The following is a 22,075-nucleotide window of genomic DNA, read 5'->3' on the forward strand; positions in this document are numbered from 1 at the left end:
TGTGCCAATAACGACACAAAGGCTTGGTCAATAAGAACGCTACATCGGGACTTCATTACGTCTTTATTGCCAATTCGTGACTTTGTAGACGTTGATTTGTTTTTGATTTATGCCGCTATCGGTATGACTGATGGTATCTTTATTTTGACTCTGTGTAGTAATTGCAATATCCATGAAAGAATTTCTCAATTTGCTTCGGTTATTTAAGATAATTTATAATTAGTAGAAACTATGGTTTCTTAGATAAGATGGGGAGGTAGAACAAGAAACCTGAAATAATGGGCAAACAATGATATACCATTTGGTAATTAATATTAGAACAATGGTTAAAGTCCATTTGCTCGTTGTAGGAGTTAAGATCAGATAGCAGAAAAAATTAATATGCCTACACAATACAAAATACCAAAAATGGCAATTTTGCATAAAGAAGTGCTATATATGATTGGCCGTTGACTACGATATCGTCTGGATCATTAGTAGTTTCAACATATTATTGCCAATGAACCTTCTTAATTGGCATCGGATACTTAACATTGGTATAACTTTTGCATTATTATAAATTTTACTAAAATAAGAGAACTAAACATCAAGAATCATATTTTATCTGTATCTAACTATCTATCTATCTATTTTGTTGTTCTAGGCGCAACACCATCCCATTATCTATTATTCTTACAAAACAATAAAGTGAATAAAATGAAATTCACAGAGACTGCATCGTGATCCAACTATCTCTTCTCGTGCACTTAATTTCTACACTTTTTAGGTGATTCATATCTATAGTAACTAGACAAAGGCTTAGAACGTTCAGTTTCCCAATGTGAAGGAAGTGATTACTGTTAGCAATGGACGATGCGTCATCTGAGGCAGAAGTCGGCAACCGAGTGGAGATGCATTTTAAGAAATGATAGTATTAGGCGTAATTACTTAGATTTTTTTCACATTGATATAGAGGAAGTAAAAAATGTTTTATTGATCGTCATGACTTATGCAGTAAATATATTAATAATTATCGAAAATTAAAAGTTTGGGACAGCCTTGGGATAGGACTTCTAACCACTCCTATGTCGAAGATTTTTTCCACATTGATATAGAATAGAGGAAAGGTAAAATGCTTCTTTGATCGTCATGACTTATCCAGTTATTATATTAATAATTATCATAGTCAAATTGAAAAATAAAAGTTTGGAACAGAAAGGACTCCTATCCACTCCCACTCCTGTCGTTGACGTAATACATTTTCAGGAGTTTGCATATAAAATATTCTAGAAAATAAAAAAAAAAATCTGTCTATGACACCAGCTCTGTTACATAATTTTATATCAAAAACTCCTGAATATTATGTTTTTATGAACTACATTCATAGTTAATGTTCGAAATTTCGCAGTGTCAACTACGGTGATAAGGAACTTATCCTGGGGTAGTTTAGAACACGGATGTTTCTTTTAAATAATTCAATGAAGAGATTCTGAAGACGAACTTGTGCTACATATATATCCTAGATTTTAATTTACTGATTTTTGACATAATTCCGATTTTTGGAAATCTTGTTCCAAAATTGCAAATATGTCAGATCTAAGTAATTCATTTTAGGGGGTTAATATTGAGTTCAATGCAGAGTTTCTGAAGACCAACTTAAGCTACATCTATCCTAGATTTTAATTTGCTGATTTTTGTCTTTATTCCGATCTTTCGAAATATTGTTCCAAAACTGCTAATCAGTCGGATCCTAGAAAATAATTGTAATCAGTTCGTTTAGTATCATCGCTGTGTGTTTTCTAGAGATACCTTAAATTTGTTGGGGCTTTTATAAATCTTTTTGAATCTTTTAGGCTGTATTAATAGAAAATATCAAAAAAGTTTTCCACTAGCTGATCGAAAATGGTCCGCCTTGTTTTATCGGATTTCACTTTCCAAACTTGCAACTCGCCGATTGCGTTTCCGCGTTTCCAATCTCACAATAGTCGGCATGACAGATACTGGATTAGATAATGTACGTCCATTCATCATTGTGCACGGGCATTGCGACTTTATACATCACTGTCTATCATTGTGAAAATATATAAATTTAGGGGGTTTGCAACCTTTATAGACATACCTCCTACATTTCATAAAATTTGTAATTTGGATTAGATTAACATTAGAACTTTTCTGGACATACTAGACCTAACTTATAGACCAATATAAGCACATTTAGCAAAATGTACTTTAATTGCAGTAATTTCTATAAATCATTAATATGCTGTTCCTATTAAAATAACAAATTTAATAACCTAACATAAATCTTATAACTTGTAGAAATACAGAAGCCAAATCACATCCTACAGTCCAATTATAATACAAGATAACCATATGTCTGATTATCTTTGTCACTAATTAACCGCAATGAAACTACGATCAAATCGATTTTATTAAGAAATATCTCCTCCGGCGGCGGCAAGTTACTTATATGTAGGAAATTATATAGTGTTTCATTTTATATGTCATAAAACATGCGTATATATTGACATTCCTCAGGCATGAGTAGGTTTTATAACGCAAATCGCGACATTGCAAAACCTAAAGGCGATCGGAGTCACCGAATAAATTTCTTAAGATTAGATTTTACAGGGTAATGTGGTAAAAGACCTACAATGAAGCATTGTGTAGTAAGTTTTAAAATATAACGATCTAAATTTTTATATGACTATTTATTACTTACTCAGTAATAGATTTGGCAAATCAGATGCATTTGAATACAATAATTTAAAAGGAATTAAAAAGGTTTTATTTGTTTCATCAAAATATTATTTTGGAGTTGGAAGTAAAAATTAGTTGCAAATTTTTGGCAGCGATTTTGGATTTGAACTCTATATTCTATAACCTTATCTATTCCCTATATCTATAACCTTATATAGATTGATGGAGAGTATTTAATTGAATATAAAATGATGTGAAAGATGATAGTTTCAGAATTTTTATCATAAGGATTCAGTTCGAACTATGATGTGTATTATAACTTTTTTTACTTAAATCGAGTAATATCCACCAATATTATTGCACTCATTGTTCTGATTACATTTTCAACATTTTATGCTTGTAAAATGTACAATCTAAATCTTAAGGACTCTGCAAGTAAATGATATTCTTGCTAAAAAGAGGTTTCGTGCGACTCTATTTACATGAATCTAAAATATGGACTATCCAGATGCCAATACAATAAATTAATAAAAAAAGGACATTTGGTTTTGAACTTTCTCTTTTCATCTTAGTACTTGCTGCAACTTAATATTAAATATTTTCTATAAATTTAGTGAATTTTAAGGTCGTTTAGATTTTCATAAAGCATTGTTAGTATTGTTTGCAAATCTTTCACCACCACAGCGATTTCATGTTGTAACAATTAATATAAATAATTGCAAAATCATATTTCTATCAATAGCTCATTTTTATTGTCTATTATATTAAGACTTGTTTGTTTCATCTTTTTATTCGCTTTTGTTTACAAAAGTTTGTTTGCAGTGACGCAAATTACTTGTATGATTTCGTTGTAAATATTATTGCAACTGCGAAATGGAATGAATCATCTGAACTAGTTCAGCTGAATTATAGATCCAGAATATATATATATATATATATATATATATATATATATATATATAATATTCTGAAGTATAAATATAAAAATATATCCTTGAGGTTCTTTTGTTTGGCGTAGAATATTCTTAGAAATAATTGCAATCAGTTCGTCGAAAATAAAAAATAATTAGCATTCAAAAATATTTATTTGGTACGTTTCCTACACTACATTTATATGACCATTTAGTTGTTCCAGTAAAATAAGTAATTATTCATTGTACTTATTTAATTTGCTTATCGTACAAGTTTCTTAAAAAACAATTTTTTGGATTTGAAAAATTGTTACTCATTCAAGTCATTAAAAATGTGTTTGTTCTCAAAATATTGAATTAGAAGGCACTTCTCGTGTTTTTGTTGTTGTTGTATAAGTGTCTTCCTTCCACCAAAGATTCCTAATGACCTCACATTTATAATGTGCGTATTCTGCGTTATATTTATCACATCAAAAATAGCACATAATATATATTGCCAAGTTTTTTATAGACAAGTATACTTAGCTCACATGTCATGACATTCGCAAATTTTTGTGCAAAGTCATTGATGAAAAATGGTACATACTACTTTTTATGATCAAAAGCATAGATCTTGGACATGCAATAATATGTTTGCGTTAAGATATTAAATGAGTTTAGTAACAACAAATTTAATTATGCATGAATCTTTCATCTTCTGCCGAAGTTCGCAAAAAAATTAAATGGAAATCCTTTATTTTTCGCACTACGTCAGAGACTTGAGTATCATTGAATTTAATGATATTTTTCTTTCTAAATGGACACAGAAAAAACTAAAAAGATTGTGGGTAAATAAGTAAAAAGAAAGAATACAACTGCAATTCTAACTGGAAATGATTTTCATTTTTGTTAAATTTTATTAATTTATTAATTTAGACATCAAAGTAATATGATAACTACTCGTTATTTAACAGTGGAAAACTTGAATGAAGAAACCTTGTGAAAATGATACATCACAATTTTGCACACGTGTAAATAAATATATTGATCATCAATCAGGGGCTTAGTACATTTTTCAGTTTATTATCTAGAAAATTATCTTACTGTTATTTTAAATATATATTTTGTAGACAACGCGATTGATAAACATCACTTTATCTAAAACTTCATAATACAGGTACAGAATTATATTATCATTAATTATCTTATAGTATTTTTTGGATTGGTTCAGCTTCTTGAGTAACCATTTTTCTTCTGCACAAATTGTATGCTACTATTGGCACGGAGCTTTCATTGGTTTTTACAATAGATTTAAAATATTATTTTTATATGATCAATTTATTATCTGATAATGTTAAATATTTTGGGAAAAGAACATTCAGATCTGAAATCCCTGAACACAATTCGATCTTCATGAACAGCTGTTCTTTGTTCAAGAAGAAACAATATTTGCTCAAGAAGTCTTTTATTTATCATACAGCATCCACCTTGTGATATCATTAAATAAATATATAGATCATTAGGATCATGACCATTATAAAATAAGCTTAAATAATAACTTTGACAAGACTTTTTTATTGAAAAAATGTGATGATCAATGTAAGGTATTCCAACGCTTTGCATTTGGTTCTAACCTTGCAGTTTTGTTAAAATATTTTTATAATTGCTTTAAAAAATGATTGAAATTGAATCGACATTTCTTATTCTCATCAGTAAAATATCATCGTGAAGCGAATAATAATCAAATTTCACATGATGGTTAATACTTTATATCCATAAATATTAAAAACTCGATTATTCGCTTATAGAAAATAAAAAAGCTCTCTTTTTGCTAACCAAATGACGTAGCTCTATATCGCGATAATTACCTTTAGTATCGTATCTGTTTTTTTTTTTATAACACATTATTGTGTAACGCTCCGATGAGGTTTTCGTGTCCCGTAACACCTGTCGTGAAGTCTCATGACAATCGCATTATCACCTTGTTGTTATCATTACATGAGTCATTCCACAACAATTGCTAAAGGCCATTAATTCATAAAACACCAAAAAGAATCGTTCCCATACTGGAACAGAGTTGAACCAAAAAATAGACAATTTTAGGGAAATCGTGCGAAAATTATGACAATGAGCGCAGTATGGGAACTTGGTCAGATAATTGGGTGTGCGAAATTGATATGACGAGGAAAAAGATCTTCTAGTATTAGGTTGGTAACTAAGTCAGTGCGGATTTTAGTTAGAAAATAACTTTCGCAGAAATAAAATAGAGAATCTGACAAAAAAATTCTATTTGATTTTCCATTTTGCAACGGACGCCAAACGAAAACTACGCGATCGATCAAAAAACTTCTGTCTACATATTGGCAACTGAATAACCTACTATCCAATAACAAGAAGCCGCACTTACTTAGTTGCTAACCTAATAGTGATGTTGATTAAAACAATCTCGAAGACAAAACCTTTAAAAAAATATGAGTTCTTCTCATTAAATCAATTCGTTATCTTCTATATATATATATAAAAATAAGTCGGGTTTTCCTTCCTAACGAATTAACTCCAGAACGCACGAACCGATTTCGACAATTTTGCATTTGTTGGAAAGGTCTCGGGCTCCGCAAGGTTTATAGCTAAGAAAATTAGTGGAACTGGAAATTGCTGGAACTTTACGCACCGTAATTAAAAATTCGAGTAATAAAAATAATCAATAATTGTTTTAAATAATTGCAAATAGATTATCTTCTATATATATAAAAATAAGTCGGATTTTCCTTCCTGATCAAATTTTTCCTTTACAAATATAAAACAAACAAAAAATTTCTTCATCTTTCTCACGAATCCATCTGGTGTCGAAACGGAGTTCGTCGGGTTTGCTAGTATTGTATATATTCGTATATATTGTTATATCAATTAAATAAAATCAATCAATAAATTTTTAAAATCAATCAAAATAGCCTTCCAACTTTCAATTATCCTCTTAGGCGCCACTTGCAAAACGTTGCCCCGATAACTCTCAAAGTGGGGATTACGCAATTACGCATAGCGCCTGATAACGTCAACGACAGGTTCCATATATTTATTCATAGATTGTTCAAACGATTCTATTGTAAGTGTAACACAAAAATTAGCGATAAGGACGTGCTTAAAACAGTGGCACAACGGGTTGTTTGTAGGTCACTCAATATCAGTAATGTTTTATGCTAGATTTTAAGCCCGATTATAACTCAAAAGCTGTTTTGTTCGCTGCAGTTAAACAATGACGTTTTTGATAAACAATACTTTGAATTTAAATGTGGTGGTATACCGTTTTGTACTTACTTCGCAAATTAGGGCAACATTTATATAGTTACATTCAATTTAATCCAGAAGTAACTTATATTTTTTTTTTAAGTATTTTCAAACTCAATTGGATTTTCATTTTTCTTTCTTTGTATTCATATCATATTTCGAACATCAAAGCTAGTACTTCAATGCTTTACGGTTTTTACTCATTAGTTTACTTTGAACGTTAATAAGACGCTAATTGCTAATGTATTTTTAGATATGTATCATGAATCACAGAGTATTTGGTTTGTAATCTTCTCTTGGCTTATTTATGAATGATAAGGAATTGTAATCTAGTGAAATATTTTTATAAAACAATTTCATATTTTGTTTTGATGTAAAAGATATAGTTTATACTTGGAGATTTGTCATTTTCTTTTGGAAAATTTAATTTAAATAATATTATTATTTAATATCTATAAAGATCTTTATCCTCAATCATTTACCGACAGTCTTACTTTTTTAATTTTATACTTTTTTTTTAATTTTTTATTTGGCCTCGCTTACTCTGAGCATTTAGCCACATACAACATTTTTATTTATTTACATTCTAATTTTTTTATCATTTTCAATCTATTTATGTAATCCTATTCTATATTCTTCTTAATTTTTCTTCTTCTTATTTTCTTCAATTCTTGCTCTTTTTTCAAATTTCTAATTCTATTTTACTTTCAGCTTCATTCCATTTTTTCCATTTTTTACTTCATTCTTCTTTCAAATTCCAATATTTCTCTTCCTATTCCTAATTCAATTCAACTATTCGAATTCTGATATATCTATTTTTCTTAATTTTCTATTTAACAAATACAATTTTTTATTTGATTTCAAATTAACTACACATATTTTTTTCATAAATTCTAAGTCATTAACAGGATTTGATCTGAAGATCCCTGTCGTGTGAATCGAACACGCTACCAAAGAGCTATGCTCGCCACAATATTATACTTATTATAATATATGATTAACTTACTTGAAATATATAACGTCTCAGGCATAAGTTATTTTTGAATTCGAATTAAGATCATACCTACATTACTTATCCAAGCTGCAAATATACAAGTTAAAATTTTAATTAAAATATTTACAGGATGACTCTATCCTCTTGTTTAATCATAAAGATCGCTTCGAAACTTCATCCTACACGTCTTTTTCAGATCTCGGAATAGCGCACGTTCGGCGAGGCGCCAACATCGGCGATTGCCGAACAGCACACGTTGACACCTCCAAATCCACTAACAACACAATGTCTATGGCAGTACAGATCGGCTCGCCGACCGGCCGCCCGCCGCGGGACAACCTGAAACTATCTCTAAACAGATCGCTCAGCGAACCTGGACCGCCCGCGTTGCAAAAGCGAACGCGGTTCATTCAGACGACCAGCTTGCCCGCGTCTCCCTGCGCCGACAGCGCCACGCTGCAACGGGCCCTGGTCATGAAGCGGGTTGCGGTTCTTCAGCCGTCCGAGCTGGTCGACAGGCTGGTGACGGAAAAGGATCAGTTACCGCCTTTGCTGGTCGATTGCAGGTCCTTCATCGCGTACAACGTTAGTCATATCAGAGGGGCGGTGAATGTGAATTGTTCGGATAGGTTTAATAGAAAAAGACTACAGCAGGGCAAAGCTGCTTTGGCAGATTTAGCGACAACCGTGGAAGGAAAAGAAATGCTAAGATCGCGCGTCGCTAGAGATATTGTGGTGTATGATGAAGCGACCGGAGAAGAATGGGACAGGTTGCCCGTGGCTCATCCGTTAGTGCTTGTGTTGACCAGTTTAGTAGAGGAAGGGAGAAGACCTGCGCTGCTCATTGGTGAGTTTATGTTTTGAATTTGTCTCTTGAATATTAACACATATCAATCAACCAATCGATCAATCAATATCTTTATTTACAGTAACTCATTTATCACATTCTCTAAATCAAATAATGTTGAATTAAAACTGATTGAATAATTTGTATGAATCTTTTCAATCATTTCACTTTTTTTTCAAACATTGTGTTTTTGTTCTTTACAATATTTATAATTACAAAAAGAAGCAGCGATCTGATAGGGTAGGGCGGGGCTGGTCTAGTTGAGCATAGGGGCAAGTTGAGCAATCGAAATATCTCGAAAACTATTCACCTAATTCAACTAATAAACATCCCGCGATCGCTAGTGGCCGCTGGACAAATGAGTGAGGCTCACGGACGTTTTGTTTATTTTGAGACCAAAAAGTAAAAAAGTAATTCATCACGAGTTTTTGTCTGGTTTAGTCAAATGTTATTTATTTTCAATCAGGTAAATTTTATTCTTTCATATAATTATAGTACTTTTGATACGCACAGAGATTCTGGGGATAACTCTCACGGTTTTTTATAAACTCACTTTTATTTTGAAATTCCGAGTTGGGGTTAGTTGAGCATAGTTGCTAAACTTGTTCTGTCACTAAGACAATTACCATTAACTTCCAGAAATTCATTATTATTTTTAAGATTTAAGCTAAGTCTATGAGAAATAATATAAAGAAATAATGATTTTAAACAAAAATACTGAATATAATGATAAAATAATCCCTAAGATACGATATTGTTTTGTTGATTCTACTTTTCGTTAATTAATCAAAGCAAATTACTATAAGTTTTGTTTTCTCTGTCAATAAAGACTATAAATATAGAACTGGTTATTAAAAACTAATTTTATTTTATCACTAATCGACATTGGACCTATGATTTCAGTATAATTTCTTAGTGCTCAACTTGCTCCACCTATGGGCTACATTGAGCATACTTGACTTTTTGCATTTAAACAGCTGTAGCTTTTAAATTTTACTTATTGCCAATAAATAGTATTAACACTTTTGTTAAGCGATAAACAACAAATCCATTAAGCTGTATAGCAATTTATTGAGACTTTTCATTGAGGAGCTACATCCGTTTAAGTAAAAATTTGCTCAACTAGCCCCGCCCTACCCTACAATAAGTAGCAGCGATCTTATACTTTTAAAAATAATTACCTGTCATTTTTCCTATGTTATTTTTATTAAAACACTGTATTATTGATTGATTGATTATTCGACACTTTGATCTTGTATATTTATTTTTAAACTATTCCGGGACTATGTTAATTATTTTAATCAGTTGCTACTATGTAACGGCATCCAATAGACGTAGAAAAATACGTCAAAGATTTTTTGTTTCCGTTGAAAGAAATCATAATAAACAATATCATGTGACGCTCTGTCTGCCTTTGAAGAACTGTCCTTGTCAAGAATATAATCGACTCGTAGCAATTAAATGTGTCATAATCTAATGTGGCAATGACCACATGCCATCCTACGTAACAAAAACTAAACTTTGGATTCAAGCCTTTGTTCAAGATAGCAATTAATCTGTTATGAACACATGCTTATTAAAGTCATCTTATATATAATATGAAATGACTAAATTCCTATTGCGCGGAATATAGCTTTATGTAAATTAAAAATTGAAAAATATCAATTGAGGTTGAGCTATAATAGCTAGTCGTTTAAAAGTTAGACTATTATTATTTGCATTCATAAACGTGCTTTGTGATGTCATATTAACTTTTTTGTCTATGACATTATCCCAAGAGTTGTTTTGTATAGCTTGTGCGATTGTTAATTTTTGCTGCATCGAACATGACTCAGTTTTCGTGAACTTTTTATTTATTTTATTTGTTGTTGTTTTTCTTATTTCAATGTTTACGTAAATACTAAAAAAATACGGTCACTGTCTCGACTAAATCCCACCAAAACGCTTAAAATCATGTACGTGGGGTATGGTGGAATATATCCGAATGAATCATCGTTTTTCACCTTCAGAAATTAAAAATAATCGTGTGTAAAATTGTGTTATTTGTGGAAAAAATTAAAACATATTTTCTTCTTATCGGTATCATAGTTTTAGACATAATTGGTTGAAAAATGTACTTAGACTCTGCAGATAGTAAAATATTTTAAAAATCTTATATATATATATATATATATATATATATATATCAACTTAACTTTCTCTAAACTATATTTATCCTCACAATAATATTTATAATGATGATCAAATATAAATAAATTGTAATATCCATAAATAGATTTTATTACTTAATCGACTTAGATAATTTGAAACGTAGTTTTAATAATGCATTTCATTATTCAAATAAATAATATATTGTATTATGAGATTTTGCAAATATTTCAAAACTGTCCGTTCTCTCATTGAACGTCGTCTTCTTGACTCGTCATTATTTGTCGATGATTATTTTAGTAGTATATTTTCAAAAATGATCTCATTTCGTGCAAGGTTGAGCTGAATCTAAAAATATGGTTTATTTACACCAAGCTGATAATTTAAAACTTCGAATCGGTTGTATTGCGTTTGATATCGATATATGCTAACAATTTTTTCGTGGAAAATAAGAAATATATTTTTGAATGTATTTATCTTCTACATCTATATTAGAAAAAAATTGATTGCTATGTGATAAAATATTGATGCGAATCATATATTCGGATCAACATGAGTAGGCGTTTTATAACTTAATTTACTTTAATTTTTAAAATTATGAGGTGCAAACTGTTTACATAAAATCATTGGACAGGCTTCTAAATTCTTAAGTTATTTCCCAGTTGTTTGCCTTCTATCTTCCTATTTAGCTATCACTAAATTAATCAGACTTTACTGCAATCAATCTATCACAATTAAAACGGTAATCTATCTTTTCTCTAAACTGCGTCTTTTATAAATTTCAAACAAGCTTTTCATTGAATGCGGAATAGTTGCACCGATTGCATAATAATTTGCACTTGAAGGCACGTGGAACGAGCAACATTTGCAAGTGCATGTGATTTTATTAAAACGACTGTTTAAATATTTTCATTTAATAGTATAGAATGTATTGCAATATACAATAATAGAAAATTTTCATTGACATTTTTCAAGCACTTATATTCGGCTTAAACTTGACATTTGAGCTTAAAAGCTCAAAAGCTTTCAGCGTATTTTGTGCAAGTAGTTGGTATTACTTCATGAAAGTTTAATGCGTAGAATTTGATATCTACATTTAATTTAATTTTTGAATACAATAGCATTTAACTACTCAAAATACATATACATATACAATCATTGCTGATATAACTTGATTAATCAAATTAGTATAAACTATTAAAAATCTTTGTACATGTATTATATACAAGTTTTAAATTCCATGAATTTACCAAATCAGGTTTATGTATATTCAATTCTTCTTGAATCTCTTTACCATCTATGCAACCTTACTAAGTGTATGCTTATATTTACTTTAATAATTTAATATAATTACATAAAATTCTCAGGAAAATATTATTATGCAAACCGCATCTTAAAATCTTTAGGTCATCAATGACTACATCTTCTATAATACTTCTGTTAGGTTGCTCATGTTTTTTATAATACTTAGCACGTTTTTATTTAAAATAAACTGAATCTGGTTTTAAATACTATTTTAAATAATAATTTATATAGAAAAATTAATTAAAACTTGGAAATTGTTAGTAGAAACAACAATTATTAACTTCCCGTAGGGCAAGTTATAGTAATCGCAAAAAAATCGAAAATGAAAATTTTTATATATCTTTACGTTTCAAAGGTTTCTGAACATTTTGGCATACCTTAGAAAAAATGGATGTATGTGTGTGTGTGTGTGTGTGTATGTATGTATGTATGTATGTATGTATGTATGTATGTATGTATGTGCGTGTGTGTATGTATGTGCGGATACAAATTTTCGTCGACGATTTCGGGAACACGGATCAACCGATTTGAATAATTCAAAAAACATTCGATTCGTATTGATAAGGAGACGTGCTGATTAGTTTTTGGCGAAGGCAGGTCTAGCCGTTCCGAAGATACGGGGCAAAAAGTGCCGAAAACGGTAACTCAGTTTTTAAGAGAACGGAGCGTCCGATTTGAATAATTCAAAAACATTTCACTTGTATTGACAAGGTGAAGAATCGATAAATTTTCATGAAGGTAGGTCTAGCGGTTTCGGAGATATGGAGGAAAAAGTAAAAAATGAGCCATTTGGCGGTCAAAAATGATCATTAGACATATGCACATCAAATCAGATATTTTATAGAGATTTTAACAATAAGTATACATTTTGTTAACATTTCTATGGGTTCTGTACCAATGCTTATGCGTTAGACAGCGACGCGGCGCTTACGCGCTTTATATTTTGTCCCTATGCAGTTAAAGCAGTACGATTGCTTTCAAAAAAATTTCAGATCTTCTACAATATGTCAAAATACAGAAAAAAAAATTTTTTTCAAAAAAAAAAAATGTTTTTTTAAAAAAAAATTTTTTTTTCAAAGAAAAGTTATTTTTTGTCCAATTTATAGTTTCTCAAAAATCTTATTCTTTCAAAGTAATTTTTTTTCAAAAATGTTAATTGTTTTTAAAAAAATAATAATTTTTGGTACGGGAAGTTCCAGCAATTTGCCTTAAGGCACGATGCCTTAATTGCCTTAAGACAGAATTCCACTTACAGCTAGTTTATTATTATTTTATGCAATTGTAGTGCACATACTATTCATAATAGAGATTCAACGACTCACGTTCTGAATTAAATATCCTTATTCTTACCATATGTAATACGAACCGCCAATTATTCAATAGCAAAAGAAGACTTTTCATTTGATATGTCAGCGAAACATTCCACAATTAGATCTATCATTGTTATTAATTAATAACAATGAACAATATTTCCAAGATGGCATGTGATAGCACTTTCATAATAACAGTTCATTGATCAATTACTCATATCAAGCAGATATAGAATGCAGATTGCATAAAATAAAATACTGTGATCGATTAACAACTTATTCTACTCGATTTATATAGATGATTATAAAAAATATTTTTTAGAAGTCTAAATTATTAATGAAACCTTTGAGTCTTAGAAATTCACCAAGAATGCTATGTAGAAAAAAAAATTCATTTATTTATTTATTTAAAACCAATCATCTATATTATATCTTTTCAATTGTATTATATACATACTTGATAGTTAATTAATTAAAAAAACAATAATTCAGATTCAGTACCATTACTTGCTTTCTTGAGTCATAGGTGACGATTTTTGCACAAATTTGTTTTGTTTCATATGTAAATTATCATAATTACTTTGTTATGAATTTCGACATAATTCTAAGTAATTGTTGAAGATAAATATGATACAGAAGTGTGACGATTAATATTCACAATCTCAACAATGAGTTTCCTTGTTTTGTAAACATACGATTTAGCGAGGCGCCTTTTAGAACAGAAGATTAATTCATGTATCTGTACAGATTTTAAGAATCGTTATATTTAATATTTTTTTTGAATGATTTCATTTTGCTAAATTTCACAACTAACATGCAGAAGATTTAGGACTTTAGATAGAGGTTTTTAAGCTCTAATTGTAAGTATACAGATGAGAATTTTATATAATATTTTCTTCTCGTTTTATGTCGTGGTGGGTGATTAAAGTGCAATCTAAAAGTTTTGTCGAAAACTTATATATTTATATACATTTGTATATGAGTTTACAGTATTTTTTCATATACATGTGATGACCATTTTCTAAAAGAATAAGAGCAAGCTAAGATTAGCAATTCGTATTAAAAACAAATATAAATTTATTTAAGGGGTCGTCCATTAACGCCTGAGGCTTTTAGGAGGAGAGGGAGTTTTGACAAAAAATCACGAAAAATCACGTGGGGGGGAGAGATCTAGATATCACGTGTATTTATTTCTTACCTAAATTTTCAAAAAAAAAAAAAACGAATTTCTCGTAAATTCGAACAATTTGTTCAAAAAGTTTTACATAACTAAAAATACACGTGGGTCCAAAAGTTCCTTCGTTTTGCAAATGTCATTAATTCAATTCAATCCAATTTTGGTATAAGATATTCACAAAAATTTAAGAATAAATACGTTAGAAGTAAAGTATTTGCTGACCAAATACTGTAACACTTTAGCTAGAAATTTGTTAAATCAATTTTAAACAAGATTTTGAGATAAATTTCTAAGCAAATGAACTCAATCGATCTTTTGTTACTATCCTTATTGTAAACAGTTGCACAACTTGATACAGATCATAGTTTTATTTTACTACTTTATGTGCAAATGAGCTAATAAGTTTTTTTATTTGGCATTATTTGGAAGCTAAAGAGTTATTATTATAAATTTAAAATGTCTTTTGAATGTAGGATTTTTATTACCATAGTTAGAAGTTTTTTACAAACATCTAGTAATGCAATCATTAAAAATAAAATATTTTGGCTTGGTTGTTATAAATATAAAAATAGACCGACTGAACGCCTTAGCATCGTATATAGGCAATTATTAGATCAATTTCAAAATAGAAGAATCAAAGAAGGTCTGATGAATTCTTCAAATAATAATATTGAGCAGAAAAAAGCTTCATCTCTATATACATATTTAGCTACTTTTGAACAATGTATTCAATGTCGAATAATACGTAAATAAATTATTTAATTAATTAATAAAATGTTTGTAAACCCCTGTACCGCCGCCTCCAAGTCCTGTGTCTACTGTCGATTATTCACACGGGGTCGTTCTCGAGCGTGGTGGCGTTTGCCTGGCAGCAAGAAGTCGCATTGGGTTTCGAGTCGCGTTCTTGAAACGTATGCCTCATCGTTTATTTAACGTAATTAGAGTCTCAACATTATCAGTTCCAGGGACGACTTCTTTAAATATTTTGATAATGCGTCTCACGCGTGACTACGGTGGTCTCTTTACATCTAATTAACGTTTTCATCTCGACACTTTGTCCAGGAAGGTCAGCCAAGTCGATCGATCGATTCACACTTATTGATTTTGCATATCTAGTTTTCTGTTACTTTTTGATACATAGTGATACTTTTGCAAACTGAGTGAAATGAACTTTTGATATTGTATCTTTTTCATTTCGACACTTTGTCCAGGAAGGTGGTCAGTAAAGTCGATCGATTCACGCATATGGATTTTGCATATCCAGTTTTCTACTACTTTTGATAGCAAATAGATATACTTTTGCAGAATGGGTTAAATGAAATTTTTATATTTTATCTGAACCGCAATCAGGAATGATGTAGATGATATCTGATATTTAATAGAGTATTTTGATGCTAATATAGAGATCTCCTAATATTATATAACTCACCATTATCATTTCTAACTTCCAAATATTTTGGTTACTTTGTCTGCGCCAACTTTCTATTTATGATCATGATACAAAATTTAACATTAAATTCTCCTGTCTATTTTGAGATTGTATATTATTTATTTCAAATTTTGCTAGTCACTGATTTATTGCCGGCGATTTGTCTTACATCCGAATATTTCTACGCCGAAACAAATTGCAATTGATGAATTCAATACCAGCGAATACTTGCACTCTGTACTTTGTCAAATTGTATAATAAATTTTGTACACTTAAATGTTAGCATATATATATATATATATATATATATAATATAAACAATAGTTATATTACTATAATAAAAACATAGATTTTATACTGACCCCAAATAGTTAAAGCCCCAATGACCTAATTTTTTTGTTTATTTGATAAACTGATACAATAATTATATTACATATATTAAATATAGACACAATTATTTATAGACAACAAATTAGTCATATGTTTCAAAATGGCAATGAAAATGTGCATAATCACAGCCATTTAATTCAATATATTTGAATCACGAGTTCTGATAAACTAATTATTAAACCTTGAAGCTTGTATCACGTTATGGAACATAATAATAATAATATATATATAATTTAATATTTAATATATTGTAAATTTTATGAAAACGGACATTAGTTTAAAAAATTAACTCTACTTCTCACCTAAAATAGATTTTTCTTAACTAGTTTGCATTTTTTTAGCTTCTTTCTAAATAGTCTTTAAAATTATTTATTTATATATTGACAAGGTATATGAAGAATTGATTAAAATATATTTAATATATATTCATGAAATCACTAAATCACATTCAAGAAATTACAAGATTATTTTTATAGAGCAATCTGTTCTTCTGGTCTTATTGTAATTTTCAAAGTTTAAAGATAACAAATTTTGCTTTTACAGTATTTCTTGAATATTTTTTTTTGTGATACTTGTAAAAATTTTTGTTAGGAACTTTAGACAGAAAAATAGATGTCAATAGAAAAAAATCTATTTAATATCAACTATTTTACCTTATAAAAAATTGTCTTTCTTCCGTGATATTTGGTTTGCACGCCACATATAGAATTTGTGAATAGACGTTAAATCAGCAATTTTATGAGCATGAAATAAATCTCACGTGGAGTGTAATGAATACATATCTCATAAATGTAATACAACAACAAATATGAGTAATAATAATCGGCGGCCACGTGCCGCGCCGTTTTGACGCAAGTAACCTTGCGCAGCATAAACGGACGGAGACGTCGTCGGAAGCATTTATGTATGTTTGAAAACTGCGCAAATTCAACGAACAGGATTTATTAATCAAAAACATGGCAGTTTTGCGATTTATAACCAAAGCCATAATGATTTTGCCAGGAAAATTTTGTTTAAGCGAACTTTGGACGCACATGTTTTGATGCAGTGTAAACAATTAAACGGAAAATGGTCGCAAAACTACAATATTTCTTAGAAATAGAAAACAAATTATTATTGTAAATACGTAAATCAAATGTGTAATGAATTGGTTAGATTTAGTTTAGATTTTTATTATTTTTCTATACAGACAGAATTTTAAATTAAACATTTAATACAAAAAGCTTTTATTAAAGCTTTCTACTCGCGAATTGTGAAATTAAAAATTTTGTTGCCGGAGCGGCGGCATCCGAGTGGAAACGGTTAAGATTGTTTGTCATAAATGTCGATTTTAATAAATTAATGTATTAATTGATGCATATATTTAGTGATTATCAGCAATAGAACTTAGTTTTCGCGTTTTATATAATAATTATTACGTAAGTATACGCGAAAGCTCGAGCTTTACGAAAGCTCGCGATATGACTCTATACTTTTAATTTCATCGTTTTTGATAAAAATTTTGATGAAGTTGTGATTAGAGAAGTTTATTATTGCATTGTAGATTTATATCTTAATTAAAATTATGATAACATCAATTTAATTTGAAAAATTATCCACACATAGTTGTCGGTTTATTGTATTATTTCGGATTAATTAAGATAATTAATTCTTTTAATTCAATATAATATAATATTCAATTTTAATCGTTTATTTATATTAAACGTTAATTAAAAATAAGGATTTTTATTTTTATAAAAACGAAATACAGCAACTCCTAAAAATATCCCATTACTATTATGTATGATATACATAACTCTTGCAGTTATGAACTCATATTTTTTAAATTAATTGAATTTTACTTTGTTTCAATTGACGATATGTTTTTCTTACCCAGATCTAATTTAAAACATATGGCAATTTATTGCTCTTGAATTTTTATTAGCATCTGAACATAAAAAATTAATAGTGATTGTATAAAATTAGTTAGATGTTGTCCTAAATCTTATCGTCAAAGCTTTTTTATATAATTCTTCGAACTTTCATTAAAGTGTATTAAGTATATTTGGGCATGACAATATAAACTACATTTTCATATATTTTATTTGATTATGAATATATCTTCAGGCACGAATTCGCACGTCACCAATATTTATTTTTCTATCTGGCAAGCTTTTATTTCGGCGCATGCGGTCTTATTCCTGGTAATGATCTAATCGTCCAGACTCGCGCAAAAATTTTATCCGAGCTAGAAACCGTCTTACATATTAAATTTATAAGAAAAGATGTCAGCTCTGTTTAGAGCAGTGATGGTAAGACCTAAACATAGATAATTTTTGGGGCCAAATTAAAATTATATGCCTGAACTAATAATAAGATCACAGACTTTTTGTGCATTTTTATTACTTATGAGATTTTTATTATTATACAATGTAGAAGTAATCACATTGTCTGTAAGATTTGATTAATATTTTACTTTAATTCATTTTTTCTCTATTTTGCACACTTGTCTAATTGTGTTTATTCACTAATTTATAAATTTTCCTATAGGGCTTAGTTCATCACAATTGCCTTTCATATGTACTTCTATGAAAATTTCTTACTTGTTGCTCTTGTTTTTGATTTTACAATTTTGTTTGAATTTCAATTTTTTCTCTTATGATTATAAATTTTATATTTTCAATGCTTCCACATTTTTTAATTTTAGTCATGTACTAGAAGAAAGGTGCTCGTGTGTTAGTGTATTTAGATAATTTCTAAATAAAAATCGGTTTAAATGATATTTTAAAAATTATCAGATTTTATCGATAGCATCATCAGGTCAATGAGCTTGTCTGAAGGACGGTCAAGACGTTCTTGACCTATCATAAAAAAGTGATAAAAAGATCTAAAGAACTATTTAACACGTGCATCTCATCTTCCTAAATTTTTGGCAAAGATTTTAATTTGCCAATTTCGTTAGCCTATGTCTAGGTTTTGATCTTGATGAAAGTTTTCATTTCTGTTTTGTTTTATGTCTATGTAAAACCATTTACATCGTGAGTCATATTGTTAATCGATTAACTATATCTAATAACACCTCGCACATACATATTTATTCCATCGATTATAATCCGAACGCTACAATTTTCCATAAAACATGCCAATTGTCCGCTAGTTAATTGCGAATTTGCCTATATTTTTAATTGTCCTCACGTATTCCAGAAAAATGTGGACATGATGTCATGCATAATAATCAGTTTGTGTTTCTCTTGCAATTAACGATTGCCCATGAAATTATGTAACGTGCCTCGTTAGCTTTTGTTATGTTATTACAGTGTCATATATTTATATTGTTTATAATTAATGTTTTGCAATGAGAAGGCAGCCGAGCATAAACGGAGCGCCTGGCTGCGCCGTATTGATTGTTGCGATCAAGCGTGATATAATTATATGTAGTCAAGTGGGGAAATGAACTCTTGTTTTGTAATTTGTAAATGAACTTCTTGTTTTTTCAAAAAAAAAAAATGATTTATGTAATAAAATTTATTACACATTTGATTTTAAATTTTTAATATTTTTTTATTAAGAAGTAACTATCAATACTTTTATAAAAAATCTTCCAATAATGACCTGACTTTCGCGGATTTATATTTATCATAATATTTAATCATAATAATTACTTCCCGTAGGGTAAGTTATTTGTTTAAACTTTATTAATTGAAATATTTTAATCAATGTTTATTCATTTTATTAATTAATAATATTTAGTAAATATAAGATTTTTTAATACGGTCATTATCGAAAATTCAATATTTATATTACCCACTTCAATAGTAATTCTTTTAAATCTGGGAAAAAATCTACTAGGGAATTAAAATAATGAGTAGTAATAATTGAGTTTTTGGACTTTTCTGCGGCTTAGTCATTACAGTCCTGCCCAATCCAACCAGTAAATTTTGGGTTCTATACCGACATCGGTCAGCTTGATGCCAAGCAGTAGTGACAACAGGTTTCACTGGCATTTATCTATGGAAATGTAAAAATATGCTTTCAATCTAAAGTACCCTTCCCCGTATTGCCGTATTACTATTATAGAAATTCCAATAATGGAAATATATCAAATAGAGATAGGCCAACTTTTGAGTTTCCTTTAAAACAAAAAAGGTAGTTGAGAAATTAAATTTCAACAGCCCATAGTACTCTCAATAATATAATTGTAAATTTCTGTTTCTGTATTTTGTTAAAAAATACTTATTGGACAAATTTTTCTTCGTATGTTTCTTATTTTAATTAATTTGATATATAAATTATGAAAAATGTAATTATATTTTGATACTGGAAAATCTAATTTACAAAAACTACTGTCGTATTGTTAACCAAAAACAATAATACCCATATTTAAAATAAATTCTGCTTTATATATTTAATACTCATGCTTTTGAGCTCATGGACAATTTTCTGGATTTGCGTAAGAAGCTTTGAATACGATCATGATCTTCTTGGCCTGAATTGATGAAATCGTATTATTTGTTATGAAAATTACAAAAATTTTGGTATTTGTAACTTATGATAACCGCATCTTTCATTACTGAAAATTATGATGATTCTCTGAGATTAATGCATAAAGCCAGAAATATTTGTTTTCCAAAAGCGGTTGGACAATTTCATTGCAAGGTGATACTGCCGCACGTTTTCCAGCAACTTTCTTGATCTGCGCGTTCTTTGAGAGCTTTAATTTTTCCATTTCGAGCACGTGCCAAAAATCTACTTCTTCCTTCGATAAAAATAAAAATCAACATAGACCCGTTATCAAAAACGTGAAACGCAGTAAGCAACACGTGTTTTATGTAGATTCTAACACAATCAACAGACTTGACCGTCAATACAAAATTACATAATAAATCTATTGTTCGCCAAACGCCGTCATGGCAATTGCAATAGTACCAGTACATTCGAGATACGCGAATTCGATACACGATGTATTGTGTTTATGACTCATTTGCGGAATCGCATATATTGATCTGCATTTTGCGCATGTTAAATTCAAGTCAAATATGTATTTTAGGAGGACGAAAGGTTAAGTGAATCATGTCTTTTTGCGACTGACTTTTGCCATTGCTAAAATAAGCCTCACAGGCCGGAACGCATTTCGGTTATTTGATGACATAAGGCATCTATTAGGTCATCAACGCCACTCCTGATAACGAAGTTTGAAAATTACTTACTTAAAAGCTTAATACCTATTTTAAAATTATCCATTGCTTGAGGAGAAATAATCCCTTAAAACTGAAACTGAGATATCCTTTCTCATCAACTTGACTGATGTACTAATATGCCAGGTCTTGTGGTTTTATGTTCTGATAGATTTTCATTTCTCCTCAACGTGGCAAAGCTACAAATTATTTCTTATTTGTGAAGAATTTATGAATTGTTCTGCATTATACTAAAAATTGTAAACTTTTCTTCATATTATTTTTTTATCATTTGTAAACAATTATAAGAGCCATCATATATAAAACCAACGCACAGCTATCGATCACCCAGTGATCAATAATAATATATTTATGTATATATCTGTATATATATTTATATTATGCAAATTAAGTTATGTCAGATCAGTCCATAAAATCTATCATCTTATGGTTTTCAAATCGTTTTTA

The 22,075-nt window shown here is 29.5% G+C and overlaps 1 protein-coding gene across 5 annotated transcripts in view; it reads left to right on the top strand.

Annotated features, from left to right (window-relative positions):
• Positions 1-22,075, top strand: part of LOC113383732 (dual specificity protein phosphatase 10-like) — a 252,983-nt gene that overhangs the window by 31,090 nt on the left and 199,818 nt on the right. For all 5 annotated transcript variants that reach the window (XM_026621984.1, XM_026621980.1, XM_026621981.1 and 2 more), the window contains one exon: positions 8,045-8,695. In XM_026621984.1, coding sequence (XP_026477769.1) covers positions 8,045-8,695 — 651 coding nt within the window. The remainder of the gene's footprint in view (positions 1-8,044; positions 8,696-22,075) is intronic.

Source organism: Ctenocephalides felis, unplaced genomic scaffold, assembly GCF_003426905.1.
Source record: "Ctenocephalides felis isolate EL2017-DRISC unplaced genomic scaffold, ASM342690v1 CF-g0.4_SCAFFOLD_03570, whole genome shotgun sequence".
Lineage (NCBI taxonomy): Eukaryota > Metazoa > Arthropoda > Insecta > Siphonaptera > Pulicidae > Ctenocephalides > Ctenocephalides felis.